The 21,082-nt window shown below is 38.8% G+C and overlaps 3 protein-coding genes across 3 annotated transcripts; 2 read left to right on the top strand and 1 right to left on the bottom strand.

Moving 5' to 3' along the window:
* The first annotated feature begins 288 nt into the window (after positions 1–288).
* LOC133452185 (tripartite motif-containing protein 16-like) lies at positions 289–3,041 on the top strand. The gene has a single exon (XM_061731407.1). It carries the CDS (start codon positions 420–422, stop codon positions 1,983–1,985), a length of 1,566 nt encoding a protein of 521 aa, XP_061587391.1. The 5' UTR covers positions 289–419; the 3' UTR covers positions 1,986–3,041.
* Positions 3,042–4,079: 1,038 nt separating this feature from the next.
* Positions 4,080–9,577, bottom strand: LOC133452403 (E3 ubiquitin/ISG15 ligase TRIM25-like). Its single transcript, XM_061731676.1, has 2 exons — positions 9,483–9,577; positions 4,080–6,674 (listed from the first exon to the last, which is right to left on the bottom strand). Exon 2 carries the CDS (start codon positions 6,528–6,530, stop codon positions 4,851–4,853), a length of 1,680 nt encoding a protein of 559 aa, XP_061587660.1. The 5' UTR covers positions 6,531–6,674; positions 9,483–9,577; the 3' UTR covers positions 4,080–4,850.
* A 1,134-nt stretch (positions 9,578–10,711) lies between these two features.
* LOC133452404 (tripartite motif-containing protein 16-like) lies at positions 10,712–19,734 on the top strand. The gene is made up of 2 exons (XM_061731677.1): positions 10,712–10,846; positions 17,752–19,734. The coding sequence occupies exon 2, from the start codon at positions 17,907–17,909 to the stop codon at positions 19,578–19,580; it is 1,674 nt and encodes a 557-aa protein (XP_061587661.1). The 5' UTR covers positions 10,712–10,846; positions 17,752–17,906; the 3' UTR covers positions 19,581–19,734.
* The last annotated feature ends 1,348 nt before the right edge of the window (positions 19,735–21,082 follow it).

Here is a 21,082-nt window from a genome sequence, read left to right on the forward strand (position 1 = left end):
GTTTATGTGAAATTTATAAGAATTATAAACTATCAAATAATTCATCCATCTAAAAGGAAACCTAAATTTTTTTTTTTCATTATTATTTTTGCTAAAATAATAGTTGAGGTAAAAAGACATTTACTTCTGAATGTTGTCTGTTATAAAAGGGTTAAATCCAGAGTTTGTCCTCTTCCTGGAATCTGATGCTGATGAACCTCCCTCTTCTTTCTGCTCTCAAACCAGCAGATCGTGTCTGACCACGTGTTTCCTGGTTCCCTCCCCTGCAGATCTGCAGTTGAAGGCAGGTCTGAACAACACCAGCTGAACACTGAGAGCTGACACCCTCCTACTCTGCACAGACACGAGATTTGTAGATCTGAGCTCAGACGAGTTTGAAGTTTGAGGAAGTAAAACTGTCTAACTTATCGAGAGGTGAAATGGCGCAGAAAGGACATCAGCTTTACCAAGAAACCTTTTCTTGTTCGATCTGTTTGGATCTTTTAAAGCATCCGGTGACTATTCCCTGTGGACACACTTACTGTATGAACTGTATTAAAACTTTCTGGGATGGAGAAAGGGAGAAGAAAATCCCCAGCTGTCCTCAGTGTAGACGGAAGTTCACACAGAGACCTGAGTTGGTGAAAAACACCATGTTAGCAGCTGTAGTGGAGCAGCTGAAGAAGACTGGACTCCAAGCTGCTCCTGCTGATCACTGCTATGCTGGACCTGAAGATGTGGCCTGTGATTTCTGCTCTGGAAGAAAACTGAAAGCCATCAAGTCCTGTTTAGTCTGTCTGGCCTCTTACTGCGAGAATCACCTTCAACCTCATCATGATGTGTCTGTATTAAAGAAACACAAGCTGGTGGATGCCTCCAAGAACACAGTCTCAGCTGCAGCAGAAAGGACTGAGAGGCAGAGAAAGATGGAGGTGAGTCGACAACAAATCCAGCAGAAGATCCAGGACAGAGAGAAAGATGTGAAGCTGCTTCAGCAGGAGGTGGAGGCCATCAATCAGTCTGCTGATAAAACAGTGGAGGACAGTGAGGAGATCTTCACTGAGCTGATCTCTCTCCTCCAGAAAAGAAGCTCTGATGTGAAGCAGCAGATCAGATCCCAGCAGGAAACTGAAGTGAGGAGAGTCAGAGAGCTTCAGGAGAAGCTGCAGCAGGAGATCACTGACCTGAAGAGGAGAGACGCTGAGATGAAGCAGCTCTCAGACACCGAGGACCAAAACCAGTTTCTCCACAACTACCTCTCACTGTCACCACTCAGTGAGTCCACACACTTCTCCAGCATCAGCATCCGTCCTCTCAGCTACTTTAAGGATGTGACAGCAGCTGTGTCAGAGGTCAGAGGTCAACTACAGGACATCCTGAGAGACATGTGGACAAACATCTCACTGACCATCACTGATGTGGATGTTTTACTGTCAGATTCACAATCAGAAACAAAGAGCAGAGCTGGATTTTTGAAATATTCATGTGAAATCACTCTGGATCCAAACACAGTAAACACACAGCTGTTACTGTCAGAGGAGAACAGAAAGGTGACTTTGATGGACCAACATCAGTCTTATTCTAGTCATCCGGACAGATTCATTAATGTTCATCAGGTCCTGAGTAGAGAGAGTCTGACTGGACGTCATTACTGGGAGGTGGAGAAGAAAGAAAATGTAGTTGATATAGCAGTCGCGTACAAGAATATCACCAGATCAGGGAAGTGGAAGGAAAGTGGATTTGGATTTAATGACAAATCTTGGTCACTATGTTGTGACTCAGCCAGTTATGAACTCTGTTACAACGGCATCAGAACCTCCATCTCAGGTCCTCAGACCTCCAGAATAGGAGTTTACCTGGATCACAGAGCAGGTGTTCTGTCCTTCTACAGCGTCTCTGAAACCATGACCCTCCTCCACAGAGTCCAGACCACCTTCACTCAGCCGCTCTACACTGGAGTTTGGATTAACTATCCTGGAGCCTCAGCTGAGTTCTGTAAACTGTAAACTCAAATAGATGTGTTTCCTCTTCATGTTTTCATTAGGGGTGTCAAATGAACTTGTTAATTGCGATTAATTAATTACAGGCTTATTTAGCGCATTATGTTTTTTTTATCATTTAATCTATTTTTTAATCTCTAACTTTACTCTTTCTGCTTGCAAGTTACCTTTATTGTGAAATCTGTGTTTGTGCGGTCGGCTTCTTGTGCTGAGTTGTGGGTGGAAAACAATGGTCAGTCCTACCTTGAAGTGGGCATTGATTGGCTGTCACTGTGTGTGGGCTTGTTTAGGATACGCTGGTAGACTCCCATTGTAGCTGGACAGGCATGGGGGGGTAGCAGAGAAGAGAGGTGAAAATGGAGGAGCATGTGAAAGCCACAGCTAATGTTAGCAGCTAAGATGTTAGCTATTTATAGAGCCACAGCATAAAATCCATTCAGAGTTAGTGAGGATTTTTGGGTCAGATGTTGCTTTTAACTGGGACGAACTTCTTTTTGGGTTTGCGCACTCTGTATCTATGGTTGTGGAATCAAGATACCTGTTTGGTTTGCTAAGTGTAGCTGCGCGAAACGCTATTACCAAGAAGTGGCTTAAGCCAGATGCTCCTTCATTAGATGATTGGTACGACATAATTTACGATATCTTTGTAATGGAGAGGATAACGTTCTCTTTGAGGCTGCAACAATCCAAATTTGAAGCAATCTGGGAAGATTGGAAAAGTTATATTTCCCTGATATGCCCTGCTTTTGTTTGAGATGCATTTTATTTACCCATTTGTCTTTACATAAAGTTTTTTTTTTCTCTTGATCTTAATGAAAACACCCCTTTTTTATGTTTTTGTTGTTTTTTCTGTTTGCGAGAAAAAGAAAAAAAAGAAAAATGGACCGCAGTATAGATATAATGTTGTATGCTTATGTTATGCTACTGTAATGCTCGTGTGATTCAGAATAATAAAAAAAAAAAAAACGGATGTTCTTGTCAAGTGGATGTAATTGGCTAGGACTGTATCTGTTCAAGTCTGTTATAAAAATAAAATAACATAATAATAATACAACATAAAATAATAATGACTTTATATAGCCACTTTTTTTGTTATATAATCAATGTTTTGATCTTCCACAATAATGTAATGAATATAAAGGAAAACACCTTAAGTTGAGGGCTTTTCTCAGCAATTTTTAGGTGCAATTTAAAAAGAGATGCTTAATTAATTACAGATCTGAATTAATCTCACAATTGATTTTAATCGCCTGAAAACACTAAAAATAAAATAAAAACTTTTTAAAAGCAGTAATTTAAGACATATATCGGTTAAAAAGAATTAAACAAGTGAGTTGGAATAAATAAAGGTTGCAGTGCATTATGGGAGATTAATGAAATGTAGCAGTTTTGGGCCACAGTCCTATGTGAACATGGAAAGCTCTAATTTCAACTTTAAGGCCCAGCTCTGAGGCCTCACTCTGAGACCAGCCTCGATTTCCTACACATGGCATGGCCTTAAAACATAAGAAGTTAAGGAATGACTCCAAAGCCCAGCGGGCTTTGCAGTTTATTGCCCTTACAGGTGTCAAAAAGGGGCAGGATGGAGGTCAGTCGCGGACAATAAGGACAGTGAATTTGAGCTACAAATGCTACATTATCGGAGACAAGGACAGCAGGGAAAAGAGCCACTCTTTATGTAAATAAATTCTGATTCATTTGAAGTTGTTTCTGTTTATTTTATACACATTTGTCACAGCTGCTGGTTGCAAAGGTCTGTGTTCGGACTCCTTCCTTCACTGTTGTTCTGTAACGCCACCCCTGGAAACAGGCTGGCACGTATGGAATAACAGATACTTTGAGACTGATTTTGCTGTTCTGTTATTATTTTCCTGATAAGTCAGGTGGTTCCCCGTTTTGATTGATTCATTTTGATAACTAATCTTCTTTATTAATTATTATATCTTTAATAACTGAACCAGCACCCCCTTTATGGCACAACAAGCAGTAAATAAAAAGGTTTTATAACCTTGACTACAAGCAACAGACTTTCAGGAGCCCTGATGCATTCTGGGAGTTTGTTCTACAGGTGGAGAGCATAAAAGCTGAAAGCCGCCTCACCGTGATTGGTTCCAACTCAGAAACATCTGTGTTGGGTTTCCCCAACAGCAAACTTACATGAAATAATACAAAAATGAATATGGCTCCTACTGACACATTTAAAAAAACTTTTGTTCCTCAATAAAAATGCATACATCAATCAATTTTAGTCTTTTATTTTGTATGATCTAACACTTAAGTTAACAAAATTCCATACATAAATAAAACATTTTAACTCTGATTTTTTTTAACTCTTCTCATAAACAACTTAAGTCAGCAAACAAATTGAACAAATGAAATAATACAATGAGATCATATTTTCTGGACTAGTGAATAAATATTTCTGAGGGTGATGTTGGGTGTGCAGCATGAAAGCTTTTCCATTTTATTTTTATTTTGTTTACCTGCAATGATTTTATAACTCCTGCAGGGGTCACTGTTGAGTGACCGACACAGTTAGTGTGGCGTGTCAATACACTCCTTGGTCATCCTCCCATCACTACAACACACAACCCCGTATTACAAAAAAGTTGGTATGGTAAACCTTTTGTATTGTCGTTTTTTTCTGTTTTGTGTTTTTTTTACACATAATATTTTACATATCATATTTCCCAGGTGAAACTACAAAATAACGACTTCCACCTCCAAAAGAGGAAATAAAAACAAAACATCAACTGATAGAACAAAAATGTCCCTCCATCCATCAGAGTTTGAAACGTTCAGAAGAATCTCAGAAGAAAAGAAAAAAAAAATCAATAAAAACTGAGATGAAAACATGAAAAGAAAACAAGTTTATTTGAGTTTACAGAACTCAGCTGAGGCTCCGGGACCGTAAATCCAAACTCCAGCGTAGAGCGGCTGAGTGAAGGTGGTCTGGACTCTGTGGAGGAGGGTCATGGTTTCAGAGACGCTGTAGAAGGACAGAACACCTGCTCTGTGATCCAGGTAAACTCCTATTCTGGAGCTCAGAGGACCTGAGACGGAGGTTCTGATGCTGTTGTGACCAAATTCATATCTATCTGAGTAACAATGTAGTGACCAAGATTTTTCATTTAATCCAAATCTACTTTCCTTCCACCCCCCTGATCTGCTGATATTCTTGTATGAAACTGCTATAAAAACAATCTCATCTTTCTTCTCCACCTCCCAGTAATGACGTCCAGTCAGACTCTCTCTACCCAGGGCCTGAGGACGTTCACTGAATCTGTCTGGATGATAAGAATAAGACTGATGTTTCTCCATAAAAGTCACCTTTGTGTTTTCCTCTGACAGTAACAGCTGTGTGTTTACTGTGTTTGGATCCAAAGTGATTTCACATGAATATTTCAAAAATCCAGCTCTGCTCTTTGTATCCGATTGTGAATCTGACAGTAAAACATCCACCTCAGTGATGGTCAGTGAGATGTTTGTCCATGTGTCTCTCAGGATGTCCTGTAGTCGACCTCTGACCTCTGACACAGCCGCTGTCACATCCTGAAAGTACCTGAGAGGACGGATGCTGATGCTGGATGAGTGTGTGGACGCACTGAGTGGTGACAGTGAGGGGTAGTTGTGGAGAAACTGGTTGTGGTCCTCGGTATCTGTGAGCTGCTTCATCTTAGCGTCTCTCCTCTTCAGGTCAGTGATCTCCTGCTGCAGCTTCTCCTCCAGCTCTCTGACTCTCCTCACTTCAGTTTCCTGCTGGGATCTGATCTGCTGCTTCACGTCAGAGCTTCTTTTCTGGAGGACAGAGATCAGCTCAGTGAAGATCTCCTCACTGTTCTCCACTGTTTTATCAGCAGACTTATTGATGGCCTCCACCTCCTGCTGAAGCAGCTTCACATCTTTCTTTCTGTCCTGGATCTCCTGCTGGATTTGTTGTCGACTCTCCTCCATCTCTCTCTGCCTCTCAGTCCTTTCTGCTGCAGCTGAGACTGTGTCGTGGCCTTTATGTTCATCCACAGAGCAGAGATAACAGATACACTTCTGATCAGTACGACAGAACATCTTCATCACCTCATCATGACGGGGGCAGATGTTGTCCTGCAGGTTCTTGGAGGGATCCACCAGCTTGTGTTTCTTTAATGGAGCCACATCATGATGAGGTTGAAGGTGTTTCTCGCAGTAAGAGGCCAGACAGACTAAACAGGACTTGATGGCTTTCCGTTTTCTTCCAGAGCAGAAATCACAGACCACATCTTCAGGTCCAGCATAGCAGTGATCAGGAGGAGCAGCTTGGGGTCCAGTCTTCTTCATCTGCTCCACTAAAGCTGCTAACATGGTGTTTTTCACCAGCACAGGTCTTGGTTTGAACATCTGTCTACATTGAGGACAGCTGGGGATTGTCTTCTCCTTTTCTCCATCCCAGTAGGTTTTAATACAGTTCATACAGTAACTGTGTCCACAGGGAATAGTCACCGGATGCTTTAAAAGATCCAAACAGATCGAACAAGAAAAGGTTTCTTTATCCAGCTGAACTCCTTTCTGCGCCATTTGTCCTCTCTATAACTGAGACTGAAGTCAAACGTGGAACTAGTCTCAGCTCTGATCTACAAATCACGTGTCTGTGCAGAGTAGGAGGCTGTCAGCTCTCAGTGTTCACCTCATGTTGTGCAGACCCGTCTTCAAGTTGCAGATCTGCAGGAGAGGGAACAAGCAAACACTGGTCAGACTGGATCTGAGGGCAGGAAGAAGAGGGAGGTTCATCAGGATCAGATTCCAGGAAGAGGACAAACTGGATTTAACACTTTTATATCAGACATCAAGTTAAATTTCAGATGAAAAAGAGACTTCATGCATGAAAAGGTTTCTTTACCCAGCTAAACTCCTTTCTGCACCATTTCAGACCTCCAAATATCGAGCCTGTTCTCACAGGCTCGATACTTTCAACCTCATACTTGCCACATTTAAGAAGCACATGCTCAACACTCTCTATGACATCACACTCTTCACATTTATCAGACACAGGCTTTGACGTTAAATACAGCTGTTCCATGTTTCAGTAAATTTTATCTTCCTTAATTATACAAACTGGACGGTTGAGTATTACCCTTACTCACAGGGAACTTTATTTGTTTGTTTGTTTGTACTGTTTATTCCGAATATGCCAATTACCAGGAAGCAAAATAATAAAGCACAGAAAATAAATTACATATTTTCGAAAAGGAGTGAGAAGAAGCATAGCTTATTAGCTCTCACCCCTTTGTCTAAAATAAAAAAATATATATAAATATATAAATATATATATTATATACATATATATATATATATATATATATATATATATATATATATATATACACATATATATATACATACTGTAAACATACACATACACAAATACATAGGCTACATACTGTATCCATATATACACATACACACATACCTAAACATACCTACACATACATGCACACATATAAATATACACATATATATACACACATACATACATACACAGGCTTCTCTGCCTCTCATCACCATGCCATATCAAATGAATGATAATAAACAATAATCATTCATGGACTTTATCCTTTTCACCCTTTAAACAACATATTATTATTATTACTAATATATTAATAATATATTATTAAACACTCCACATAACTCACAGTACAACATAAACAATCCCATTGTTACATTCCGGTAACAAGCTTAAGAAAACTCAAATATCCTATCTCAAAAAATTTGAATATTATGGGAATCTTAATCTTAAACTGTAAGCCATAATCAGCAATATTAAAATAATAAAAGGCTTGCAATATTTCAGTTGATTTGTAATGAATCCAGAATGTATGAAATTTTTGTTTTTGTAATTGCATTACAGAAAATCACAATATTCTAATTTTCTGAGACAGTCCTGTACATTCATGTCAATCCATTCTCTCCTCTGCTACAAGTTGTAAATCTACATTGGGCACTGGGAGGAGCCAAGGAGGAAAACTACTCCAAACTATGTTTGGTCCAAAGTCCAAATGGTTTAGACTATATTCTTCTGCAATATTGTTAATACTCCAACCTTTACCTTTACGCTGCTGTGAATACTCCCAACAATCCATAAGTATTTTTCTTGCCGGTTGTTCTTCTCCTTACCCCTGTAGTTTCACCCAATAGTGTAATGACAGCTTTATGGAGCTGAACCCGCTCAAGACTGTGGAGATGACGGTGGACTTCAGGAAAAACCCGCCGCCACTCCCCCCCCCCTCACCATCCTCAACAGCACTGTCTCCACCTCAGACTCCTTCAGGTTCCTGTGGTCCACCATCTCCCGGGACCTGAAGTGGACCACCCACATCAACTCCGTCAGGAAGAAGGCGCAGCAGAGGTTGTAGTTCCTGCGGCAGCTCAGGAAGTTTAACATGCCACAGCAGAATCACCTTCTACTCTGCCATAATCCAGTCTGTTCTCTGCTCTTCCATCACTGTCTGGTTTGGATCAGCCACCAAACTAGACAGGCACAGACTGCAACGGACCATCAGGTCTGCAGAGAGGATAGTTGGGACTAACCTCCCATCTATCGACGACCTGTACCGGTCCAGGACCAGGAAACGGGCAGGTCAAATCTCTGCAGACCCCTCACACCCAGGACACAGCCTGTTCCAACTCCTCCCCTCTGGACGGCGCTATAGAGCTCTGTACGCCAGAACCTCCAGACACAGGGACAGTTTCTTCCCCCAAGCGGTTGCTCTGATGAACTACCACAAATAATAGAGTCTCAGAGTAACCAATCACGTGCAAAAATCATCTAGCACCTTCCTTGACAACCATGTCTGCCTCACTCAGCTGCACCTCTCACTGTGCATTTCTTTGTATAATTTGTATAATCTTTTTGTTTTGTATAATTGCCCTGTAAAATTGTAAATAGGTTATGTTTATTTTTATTCAGAACTGTCCCTTTTTCTTTTTCTTTTCTTTCTCTCTCTACCTCAAACTGCTGCACCTTAAATGTTTATACTGTTTATTCTGTATCATAGAAATTCCACATTTGTTTTATTGTTTATTCTATTTTATCACCAAAGAGCGAAATTACCAGAGTCAAATTCCTTGTTGGACAATGTTCGAACCTGGCCAATAAAGATGATTCTGATGCTGATTCTGATTCTGATTATCCGTCTTAGACTTAATGGTAGTTCCTCTGCTTCTACCAGTAGAGCACTAGTTGTTTTAGCTGCACCAATACTCAGTCTTAGAGCTGAACTTCACTCTATCTAGCTTTTCCAAGACACTCTCAGCTGCAACTTCATATACCATACAAGCATAGTCCAGACTAGACCGTATCAGGGCTCTGTAGATGCTCATTAATGATTGTTTATCCGCTCCCCATTCATATCCACACACTGCCCTCATGAGATTCAGCACTTTTTTACATTTTGTTTCTACCTGTTTAACATGATTTCTCCAAATACATTTCTCATCAAACCACAGTCCCAATTACTTGAACTCACGTACCCTTTCCATGCTCTGTCCATATAATTTAAGCTCCAAATGTATGTTCGTCCTAGCACCGGATGCTAAAGCTAACAACAACAACGTGAACTTCAGGAAACCCGGAAGCAGTCGACGTATTTTTTTAAAATAAACTTTATTTAAACAAACTGCAGAACACAGCAAACAAACGAATGACGTAACAGAAGAACGCAACACGGATATAACGTGTTTGCAGGCCGTTTTGTTGGTAGAGTCTGTTAAAATGTATAATTAAAAAAAAAAAAAGCATCATTTTGGGGCATTAAAAAAAAAAAAATAGGGATAAAAATTAAAAAAAAAAACGTTGGTTCCTTTTTTTTAAATATAATTAAACGCCTTTTCTCTGCATAGTACATTTTGCTATTATTTTACAGTTATTTCTAATATGTAAAAGTGTATATAAAGAGGAATACAGGGGACTTCTGGATCCTGGGACCCCAATCAGCCAGGTGGGAGGGCCAGGGGCCACCTCAAGAGATGAGCAGGGAGTCAGAGACAGTTTCTTCCCCCGAGCTGTTGCTCTGATGAACTCTCATCACTCATAGAGTTTCAGAGTAATCAACCACTGTGCAATAATAATAATAATAATAATAATAATAATAATAATAATAATAATAATAACAATAATAATAATAATAATAATAATAATAATAATAATAATAATAACCACAATTATATGCTGTAACAATGCACCTTTCAATAACCATGACTACTTCATACTGCTGCACCTTTCACTTTTTTTAAAAAATTGTATATATGTTAATAAGAGCTGTCATTTATCTATTTATTGTACAGTGAGCAATAATAACCAGAGTCAAATTCCCTGTCTTGTCAGACCTGACTTGGCCAATAAACCTGATTCTGATTTTGTTGTTGTTGGATCTTTAGAGAAAGGGGGGGAAACACATTTAAAGAAGAAAGAGCCTTTAGCAGGGGAGAGTCCCTGCTGAAGTCCATTATTATTTCTTTGGTCTTGTCTGTGTTGAGGATGATGTCATTATCCTCCCCACAGACAAGAATGCTGTTTACCAGGGTCCTGTACCCCCCCTTGATGCAGGGGGAGTAAGTATTTTTCATTATTAGTATTATTATTAGTAGTAGTTGTTGTAAATGATCGTACTAATATTTTCTTTATTGTAAATTAGTTAATAAGTGTTTATTATTCTGCTGCAGCAGTAAGGCAGCCAAGGCTTTTATTTTGAAATGCACAAGTCGACTGAAGAAGATGTTTCAGCAGCGGCGCCGCAGTCCATGTGTTACACGGGGAAAACGGGGAAAAGGCTATTATTAAAGTTTAATCGTGAACTGGAAACGGCTACTTAGCACCTGGTTGATGGAGGAACAAGGTTGGTATGAGCGTTTTGTAATGTAAATGTATATTTCGTTGTAGTTCACGGAGCATACAAGTTGCAGTTAAGTGTTGTGTTTTCAGCTTATTGCATTTTGGTAGATGACTCATGCTTAGTCAGGAATGTAAAGCAAAGTTTCACACGATTCAGTGTTATTTTGTGATACAAGGTCACATATTATGATATACGTTATTTAATTTCAGGATACAAGGCAAAGATTGTCAAGGACACAATGTACCATTTTAAGTCAAAGATTTCATGTATGGATATTAAATAAGGGAACATACTGTTTGTTAGTAATTGTATTTCTTTTTTGTACATTTTGTAGCTTTTAAAATGCAAGACTGTTCAGTAAAAGGATTGTGAACCATCAGTAGTAAGTAGTATGAACATATTTTATAATATTTAAATAATTCACATTTTCTCGTTTTTCTTCAATTAAATAGTTTTACCCTGTAAAGTAAAGGCAAAATAAAAATTTTAAAAAATCAACCAGAGACGTTTTATAGGAGACACCCAGCCCCCCGGTCTCCCACTCAGAAGGCACGCCGATTTTTCCCAGTGGCCAACCGCGGTACTGCAACAAAAAATCCCATGGGGCCCAAAAAGCTTTTTTTCCATAGACCGCAATAGTAAAAGAGAAGCCTCTAAAACTGTTCATAGGACACCTCCAGCTGTAATCACCGTCAATTACTAATCTTTGTATTCTATATTTTTAAGTCATGGACTTTATATCCGTCAAAAATGTTTTCTAACGGCCAGAAAAGTCAAAGAAAAGTCTCTTTCTGGGCGTGACGTCACGGCTGTGTCCGTGCACTCCATGGATGTATTATATTAATATATATTATATAATTATATTATATTAATAGTACATTAATAATATATGTAATACTATACATGTAATAATATACATTAATTAATATATTATATTAATACATATTATATTAATACTTGCGTCATTGCCCCAGAGCATCATGGGAGGTGACTCTACTGCGCATGCTCTATGGGCCCCTTAACGCGGAAGTAAACCCGGAAGTCCGGAACTTTTTTCGGCTTATGCGCTAGGTGACCAATTTACATTGAAATGAACGGCGGCCATTTTCCTGTCTCCTATCCAATAATTCTTTGTATAGATATGTTTATTGAGGGCATAGCAAAAAAAAGAAATAATATTTACAATAACAATATAATTATCAATATCTCTCACCCTTTTTTTTTTTTTTACTTTTCATAACATTAATTAAACCAAAAAAAATAAATAATAATAATAATAAAAAAAAAATATATATATATAATAAAAAAATTAAATAAATAAAAATTAAAAAAATATTAAATAAAAAATAAAAAATGTAAGTAAAAATAAAAAACAACAACACACCCCTCTCCCCTTCCCTCCCTCATATGGTCAATAGATTACATCATTCAAAATAATTTTACATATGTCTATCAATACTAGAACAAAAATGAATAATAAATTAAATAATCAAGTCCTGTGTAAACACATTCATTAACATGGTAGATTCAGATCATTAGTCCATTAAAAGCAAACAATCCAAAAAAGGTCCCCAAATAAGGTCAAAGTCTCTGGGTTTTTTTCTAACGGAATACAATATTTTTTCTGGAGTACAATATGATCCATATTTCATTGATCCACTGTTTGGGTCCTGGGGGGTTTTCCGATTTCCAGTTTTTTAAAATACAATTTTTTGCTGCGGTGCCTGCAAGCAGAATGAAATACTTTTTATGATAGGTCATATTTAATGAACTCATATCTCCCAGTATCCAAACTTTAGGATCAAGAATATGGGATTTTAAAATGTCAGAAATTGTTTTGATGACGTATTTCCAGAAAGCATCTATAATCGGACAGTTCCAGAGCATATGGAGCAGATTTCCAGTATTTATTTTGCATCTTTGGCACATGGCAGAGACCGCACTATTACATTTATTTAATTTGTAGGGAGTGTAGTAAATTTGATGTAAAATATTGAATTGAATTTGTCTGTGTTTGGTGGATATTAACATAGTGTGTGTTTTTTCTAAAATAGTGTATCAATCCTTGTCCTCATATGAGCATTCCAGGTCTGCTTCCCATTTTTGTTTCATTGGAAGTCTGTGATATAGTGGTAGGTTATTGATAAGAATATTATAGATTACAGATGTTATTCCTTTTATAGATGTGATTTTGTTATCAAGCAATTGCTTTTCCAATGGAGATGTTACAGGTTTATTGGGGAATGTGTCAAGCGATTGATTTTTGATCCAGTCTCTTATTTGAAAATACTTAAACAAATTATGTGTTGATAAGTCAAATAATTCAGATAGTTGAGAAAAGCTGGCAAATAAATCATTAATATATAAATGATCAATTGTTTTGATACCTTTCTCAGTCCAAATTTGTAGAGTTCTGTCAGCAATATGACTTGAAATGTTAGGATTGTTGATAAGAGGAGTATTCAAAAGTAAACATGTATTTAAGTTCAATAATGTGTGAGAGTCCTGCCATGCGCCAAATGTGCTAGAAATAATTGAATTTGTTGTGATCTTAGCCAGTTTCTTCATGGAGCCCAAGTAGGGGATAGACGTTAATGGGATAGTTTTAATTTCATTTTTCTCTATTGAGGCCCATCTCAAATCACTGTTGTTTGAGTGCAGCCAAATCCACAGTGGACGAGCCTGAGATGCTTGGTAGTACAATCTAAAATTTGGAAGATTTAATCCACCTTTAGCATATGGAGCCTGAAGGGTAAGAAGTTTAACCCTTGGGGTTTTCTTTTTCCATAGATATGAGGATATAGCTTTGTTAATATGTTTGAAAAAATCTATGGGGATTTTGAAAGGAATACAATGAAATAAATAAATGAATTTAGGTAATACGCTCATTTTGATTGTGCTGACTCTTCCAATTAATGACAATGGTAAATCCATCCACCTCTGGAGTTCTGAGCTTTACATAATTTTCTAAATACACTTTATTAGGGGAGTCACATATATTAATACCTATTTGTTATTATGTCTTGCCGCTTTTAATGTCAATGTAAAGCACTTTGAATTACCTTGTGTTGAATTGTGCTATATAAATACATTTGCCCTTGCCCTTGCCCTTGCCCTAATACCCAGGTATTTAAAACCACTGGGGCAACATTTTAAGGATCCAGAAATAATACGAGTATCACTGTGCGCTACATTAAGGAAAGCCTCACTTTTTGAAAAATGTATTTTGTAACCAGATACAAAACTATAATCCTTAAGGCACCTGAATATTTGGGAGAGAGAATTAATTGGGTTTGTTAAAAATAATAAAAGATCATCCGCATAGAGAGCTAATTTGTGCTCATCTGCACCAAATGATATACCAGTAATGGATGGGTTGGAGCAAAAGGCAATGGCTAAGGGTTCAATAGCAAGTGCGAACAACCCAGGTGAGCTGGGACATCCCTGCCTGCATCCTCTAGAAAGCGAGAAGACGTCTGACAGAAATCCATTGGTTGCAATCTGGGCCTTAGGGGCATTGAAAAGTGTTTTTATATATTCTATAAATCTATCACCAAAATGCATAGTCCTAAGGGTCTGCAAAAGAGAATATGGTTCTATTCTGTCAAACGCCTTCTCAGCATCCATAGACACAATTAACATTGGCTGTTGTCGTTTCTGTGCAGCATCTATTATGTGAAACAATCTGCGCACATTATCTGCTCCCTGTCTGTTTTTGACAAATCCAGTTTGATCTGGATGGATTATTTTAGGAATGACTTTCTCTAGTCTTAAAGCAATTATTTTAGATAAAATTTTATAATCTGAATTAAGCAAGCTGAGAGGTCTATAGGAGCCACATTTCTGCTTGTCTTTACCTTGTTTAGGCAGTAATATTATTGTTGCAACGTCCAGTGACTGTGGCAGCACTTGATTATCTAATGCTTCCTTAATTATATTAGTAAGAGGGGCCAGGAGTTTTTTTGAAAATGTTTTGTAATATTCAATTGGGAATCCGTCTGGTCCAGGTGCCTTATTGTTCTGTAATGAGTTAATAGCACAAAGAACCTCCTCCTCAGATATTCCAGCATCCAGAAGATCTTTGTCAATTGTGTCAATCTTAGGGAGGGATATTTTATCCAGAAATTGTTTTATTTTTGAATTTTCAATATCAAGTTCAGACTTATACAATTTTTGATAATATCTTTTAAATTCTAAATTAATATCTTTAGGTTCTTCTAAACATCCATCATCCTCTGCTTTAATACACTTAATATATTTTTCTGAGTCTTCCTTTTTAATCTGCCATGCAAGTAACTTGCTTGTTTTATTGCCAAACTCATAATAGTGATACTTTGTTCTAGTCATAGCTGCCTCAGCTTTACTAGTACAAAAGTTGTCATATAGAATCCGTTTTTGAGTAATAGTATTAAAGGTAGCAGGGTTTTGTGTGAACGAATGTTCTTGTTCTAATAGCCTAATTTCATTCCAATTATTTAATACATCCATGGAGACACCCCACTATGGTTCAGTTTCCTGTATCTGTGTCACGTGGGTTTCCCCACTGCCCCGCCCCTTTAGGAGAAACAGCAGGTCCTGAGTCTATTGAGTCCTATGGGAAAAGTGAACGTGAGCACAGATTATTACCAATTCCTTCGCCCCATAGTAACCTAAGTAAATATGAGTAACATTTTTCAAAAGCCACATACCTTCTGAACATTCTGACACCAAAATGGCAATTTTCAGACCGACAGACTAGGAGAAAATTAACTTTGTTTGAGACCTGTCTCTGTCTAAGCCAGTGGTTCTCAAATGGGGGTACGCGTACCCCTGGGGGTACGTGAAGACACTCCAGGGGGTACGTGAGATTTTAAAATATACATTTAAAAAGTAGCATCCATGCAAAAATCCTTTAAAAATAATTATTTCATAAATAATTGAGGAAAATTTAAGTCTAAATTCATAAAATGAATTTTATCTTCAGGAGTAGGCTATTCAACTTATTATCCTAAAACCGCAGAGTATCCCCCACACCAGGATGGTTCCACCTAACCTGTCAAATGCCACCTGGCTTCCCCTGTCAATCACTTGGACCAACAATGGAGTCGTGGTTGAAGCGTAGCAGCAATATTGTTATGTTTAATTTTCAGTTACTGATGGCACAGTGCTCTGTTTTAGGTCTTTTTTTTACAACCAAAAGTGCTTTGCGCTGCTTAGGGGGTACTTGGCTGAAAAAATATTTCACAGGGAGTACATCACTGAAAAAAGGTTGAGGACCACTGGTCTAAGCAACACACTCTCGCGAGATTTGGCTCTCATAGCTCTCCTCTCTGGTGCTGATTCAGAGATTCAACGTCGTCGGTCTCTGCAGAACTGCCAAAGTCGTTTTCCATCGAATAAACTGAAATATCAAATTAATATAAAACTTGCTTCTTTGCTTAATAATACTGTTATTGTTATTATTGAAGTCTTTTTGGAAGGGGAAAAAAGAATATTAGACTGATCTGATGATCTTGTACTGGGTTGATAGACATTAAAGTAGCAGATTTAAAAAAAAAAAACGAGCGGCAAAATAAGGCGCAAATATTAAAGTTGTACTGTATCTCGTTCACAACACTTCCAAAACGATGTGGGGAGAGGGGCGACCACGCCCACTTAGGAGACAGGAAGTGTATACCATTTCATACCATTGGCAGAAACGGTAATGCATTATCTTCTGTATTGAGTATCTTTGACTAAACTGAAGAGCAAGAAAATACAGTGAACGCCATTGGCCGAGGGATTGCGTCATCACTACGTAGCAGCCATTGGCTGAGGCGTTTCTGTCCTGCGGAAGTAAACATCCGCTCAGCTTTGTGCAACATCCAGCTGTCAGAAAGTAAATCCCAGTAAATTCTTTATTGTATTTTATCACGGTTTTTTAAAATTATTATTTAATATTTTAAAATTAATTGAGGATTATTCTGCCTGCTGTTTTAAAAGTAGCAGCTTAGTAAAATTTCTCAACTGGACACAACATGTTTGCAATAAAGATGAGAAAAAACAAGTCAGGATTTGATTGTGATTTATTGTAAAACTGACAGTAGTTTCGAGTCCAAAAGGTAGGAACCAGTTTCCTGAACCAGTAAATTTGACTGCAGCTTCATTTGTCTCGACAGTAGGTTTTAGGCTGATATGTATAACTTCTTTGTATGTATTTCCAGTTACCATCTGCTGGTGAGAAAATCAAACGCAGCAATAGAAACATGAACGGGAACAACATGGGACCACTGTTAGCCTTTACATAGCAACTAGAAGCAGTAAAGTCTGAAACGAGTTTGAATTTGATGTAGAAAAGACATCCACAAAGATCACATTTGCCCTCAAAATAGCTTAATACGTGACATCATAAATGGACATAACAGTCTGCACCTTCAGGCCACAATTAGACATCCAGGAATGACTTGAAGAGCTGTCATATGAACGTTTCTGTGCGATGGGTTTTATTAGTTCATTTATTAAATAAAAGTTTACTGGGAAAACAAACTTTGTGGAAACATCTAAAAAGAAGAACCAGTGGATCAGAACTCCTGAACACGGCTTCACTCAGGAAAAAAAGTGAGGAAGGTTGTTTGATCTAATTATATAGAGGCAAAAAAAAGCTGCCCTGCGTGTTTCAGTCTGAACAAATTACTTTCATGTGAACATTAAACTGAATCTGCTAAACAAAATGTAAAAGTAGACTTTAATGAAAATCCCAGAGTTCATCTTGTTTCATCTGTAAACGCTGCATGAAGTCTCTTTTCATGTGAAATTTAACTTGATGTCTGATGTAAAAGGGTTAAATCCAGAGTTTGTCCTCTTCCTGGAATCTGATCCTGTTGAACCTCCCTCTTCTTTCTGCTCTCAGATCCAGTCTGACCAGTGTTTCCTTGTTCCCTCCCCTGCAGATCTGCAACTTGAAGGCGGGTCTGAACAACACCAGCTGAACACTGAGAGCTGACAGCCTCCTACTCTGCACAGACACGAGATTTGTACATCAGAGCTGAGACTAGTTCCACGTTTGAGGAAGTAAAAACTTCAGTCTCAGTTATAGAGAGGAGAAATGGCGCAGAAAGGAGATCAGCTGGACCAAGAAACCTTTTGTTGTTCAATCTGTTTGGATCTTTTAAAGCATCCAGTGACTATTCCCTGTGGACACAGTTACTGTATGAACTGTATTAAAACCTTCTGGGATGGAGAAAAGGAGAGGAAACTCCCCAGCTGTCCTCAGTGTAGACAGACGTTCAAACCGAGGCCTGTGCTGGTGAAAAACACCATGTTAGCATCCGTAGTGGAGCAGCTGAAGAAGACTGGACTCCAAGCTGCTCCTGCTGGTCACTGCTATGCTGGACCTGAAGATGTGGCTTGTGATTTCTGCTCTGGAAGAAAACTGAAAGCCATCAAGTCCTGTTTAGTCTGTCTGGCCTCTTACTGCGAGAAACACCTTCAACCTCATCATGATTCATCTACATTCAAGAAACACAAGCTGGTGGATCCCTCCAAGAACCTGCAGGACAACATCTGCCCCCGTCATGGTGAGGTGATGAAGATGTTCTGTCGTGCTGATCAGAAGTGTATCTGTTATCTCTGCTCTGTGGATGAACATAAAGGCCATAACACAGTTGCAGCTTTAAGGACTGAGAGGCAGAGAGAGATGGAGCTGAGTCGACAACAAATCCAGCAGGAGATCCAGGACAGAGAGAAAGATGTGAAGCTGCTTCAGCAGGAGGTGGAGGCCATCAAAAAGTCTGCTGATAAAACAGTGGAGAACAGTGAGGAGATCTTCACTGAGCTGATCTCTCTCCTCCAGAAAAGAAGCTCTGATGTGAAGCAGCAGATCAGATCCCAGCAGAAAACTGAAGTGAGGAGAGTCAGAGAGCTTGAGGAGAAGCTGCTGCAGGAGATCACTGACCTGAAGAGGAGAGACGCTGAGATGAAGCAGCTCTCAGACATTGAGGACCACAACCAGTTTCTCCACAACTATCTCTCACTGTCACCACTCAGTCAGTCCACACACTCCTCCAGCATCAGCATCCGTCCTCTCAGGTACTTTGAGGATGTGACAGCAGCTGTGTCAGAGGTCAGAGGTCAACTACAGGACATCCTGAGAGACACATGGACAAACATCTCACTGACCATCACTGAGGTGGATGTTTTACTGTCAGATTCACAATCAGAACCAAAGAGCAGAGCTGGATTTTTGAAATATTCATGTGAAATCACTCTGGATCCAAACACAGTAAACACACAGCTGTTACTGTCAGAGGAGAACAGAAATGGGACTTTTATGAAGAAACGTCAGTCTTATTCTAGTCATCCAGACAGATTCACTGAACATCCACAGGTCCTGAGTAGAGAGAGTCTGACTGGACGTCATTACTGGGAGGTGGAGAAGAAAGCAGGTGTAGTTGATGTAGCAGTTTCATACAAGAATATCAGAAGAACAGGGTGGAAGGAAAGTGTATTTGGATATAATGACAAATCTTGGTCACTACATTCTTCCTCAGACAGATATTTATTTTGGTACGACAACATCAGAACCTCCATCTCAGGTCCTCTGAGCTCCAGAATAGGAGTTTACCTGGATCACAGAGCAGGTGTTCTGTCCTTCTACAGCGTCTCTGAAACCATGACCCTCCTCCACAGAGTCCAGACCATCTTCACTCAGCCGCTCTACGCTGGAGTCAGGATTAACTACGGTCCTGGAGCCTCAGCTGAGTTCTGTAAACTCAAATAATTTTTTTTTTTTTCATCATCTTTATAGGTCAGTGTTGATTGTTGTGATGTTTCTTCACTGTTCAGAGATCGATGTCTCAAACTCTGATTGTAGAGGAACATTGTTGTTACCTGGCCCTGCCCCTTCTCAACCTTTCCCCGACCCTGCACCCCAACCTGGGCCGGAGCTTTGGGAGCTGCGTGCTGGCCTGCGGTCCCCACCCCTGGTCATCCCGCTGCTGCTTCCACCTGCCTGCTGTGCTGTTGCCGTCCCTGATCCCCAGTCTGGCCCTCGGCAGGAGTGTCCCCCCTTATGAGCCTGGTCCTGCTCAAGGTTTCTTCCCTCCTAAAGGGGAGTTTTTCCTTGCCACTGTTTGGCTTAAGGTTTTTCTCCCACTAGGGTAGTTTTTACCTGCCATTGTTTATGTAATAATTGCTCGGGGGTCATGTTCTGGGTCTCTGGAAAGCATCTAGAGACAACTTTTGTTGTATTAGACGCTATATAAATAAAATTGAATTGAATTGAATTATACCCGTTGTTTTTTTGCAGGTTTCACTCTCTTAATTCTCTTCATTTATGGGATCTTTGAAGCTATTTCATTTTATCAACCTGAAACTCTAAATTTCTCTGTGCTCTAAAAATGTGTATTTATGTTTTGATCACATTATTTTTCTTCAGCTTCATGAACCTGAACAGAAAAATTAGCAGATCTGCAGATCAGATGTTCTTGATGTGTAAATCTGTTGAAGATGGTCAATTACCTGAATATTTAGGAAGAAATAAAACTTCTGATGTTCTAACAAAGTGTTTTCTTCAGTCTTCATTCCAGGATTTTACTCAGATCTGAGGGAGAAAACATGAATCTAATATTCAAGTAAAACTGAGGCAGTTTTCCTCCTGAAACATCCCGAAGTACAGAGTTCATGTTCACAACAGATCATATTTTCAGTTCAGTGAATTCAGTGAATTAAAACAGTAAACAGTTGAATCCACTGGTTGTCAAAGCTGTTAAACAAATGTAGGTTCGAAGCTGTCAATCACCTGTAAACACCTCAATTAGTGTCCTGATTTCTGCTGAATTACAGGAACTCCAAGCTTAATTTGCATGTTTTTGACTATTTGTTTTTTTTAATCAAAAAATGATAAACCAAACTGATTCATCAACTCAGAACTTTCAGATGTAAAATTGTATTTATTGTTTTACTTTCAGGGACTTAATGCTGAGTTTAACCTGGAAAAGTCCAGGTTTCCCTGATTGTTTTCAGACACCAGATAAAACACACATGGGTGCAGATTTACTATATCGTACAACATGGTTTAGTTAATTAACTATTTGATTTAGTCTAGTATGTATATGTATGTATATACAGTATATATTATCATCATCTGCATTTTTCATTTGTTTTATTTACTTTTACATTGTTGCGGATGCAACCTTTCAGACATTTTTGGTTCAGACTTCTCTTCTGTTGGTGGATGATTTGAAGGTTCCACCTCCCTGAGTGCTGCAAAGAAGGTAAAAA

This window comes from Cololabis saira, chromosome 10 (genome assembly GCF_033807715.1).
Source record: "Cololabis saira isolate AMF1-May2022 chromosome 10, fColSai1.1, whole genome shotgun sequence".
Taxonomy (NCBI): Eukaryota; Metazoa; Chordata; class Actinopteri; order Beloniformes; family Belonidae; genus Cololabis; species Cololabis saira.

Bases quoted from the DNA above. Each gene is read 5' to 3' on its own strand.
- LOC133452185 (XM_061731407.1), top strand. From the start codon at position 420: ATGGCGCAGAAAGGACATCAGCTTTACCAAGAAACCTTTTCTTGTTCG.
- LOC133452403 (XM_061731676.1), bottom strand. From the start codon at position 6,530: ATGGCGCAGAAAGGAGTTCAGCTGGATAAAGAAACCTTTTCTTGTTCG.
- LOC133452404 (XM_061731677.1), top strand. From the start codon at position 17,907: ATGGCGCAGAAAGGAGATCAGCTGGACCAAGAAACCTTTTGTTGTTCA.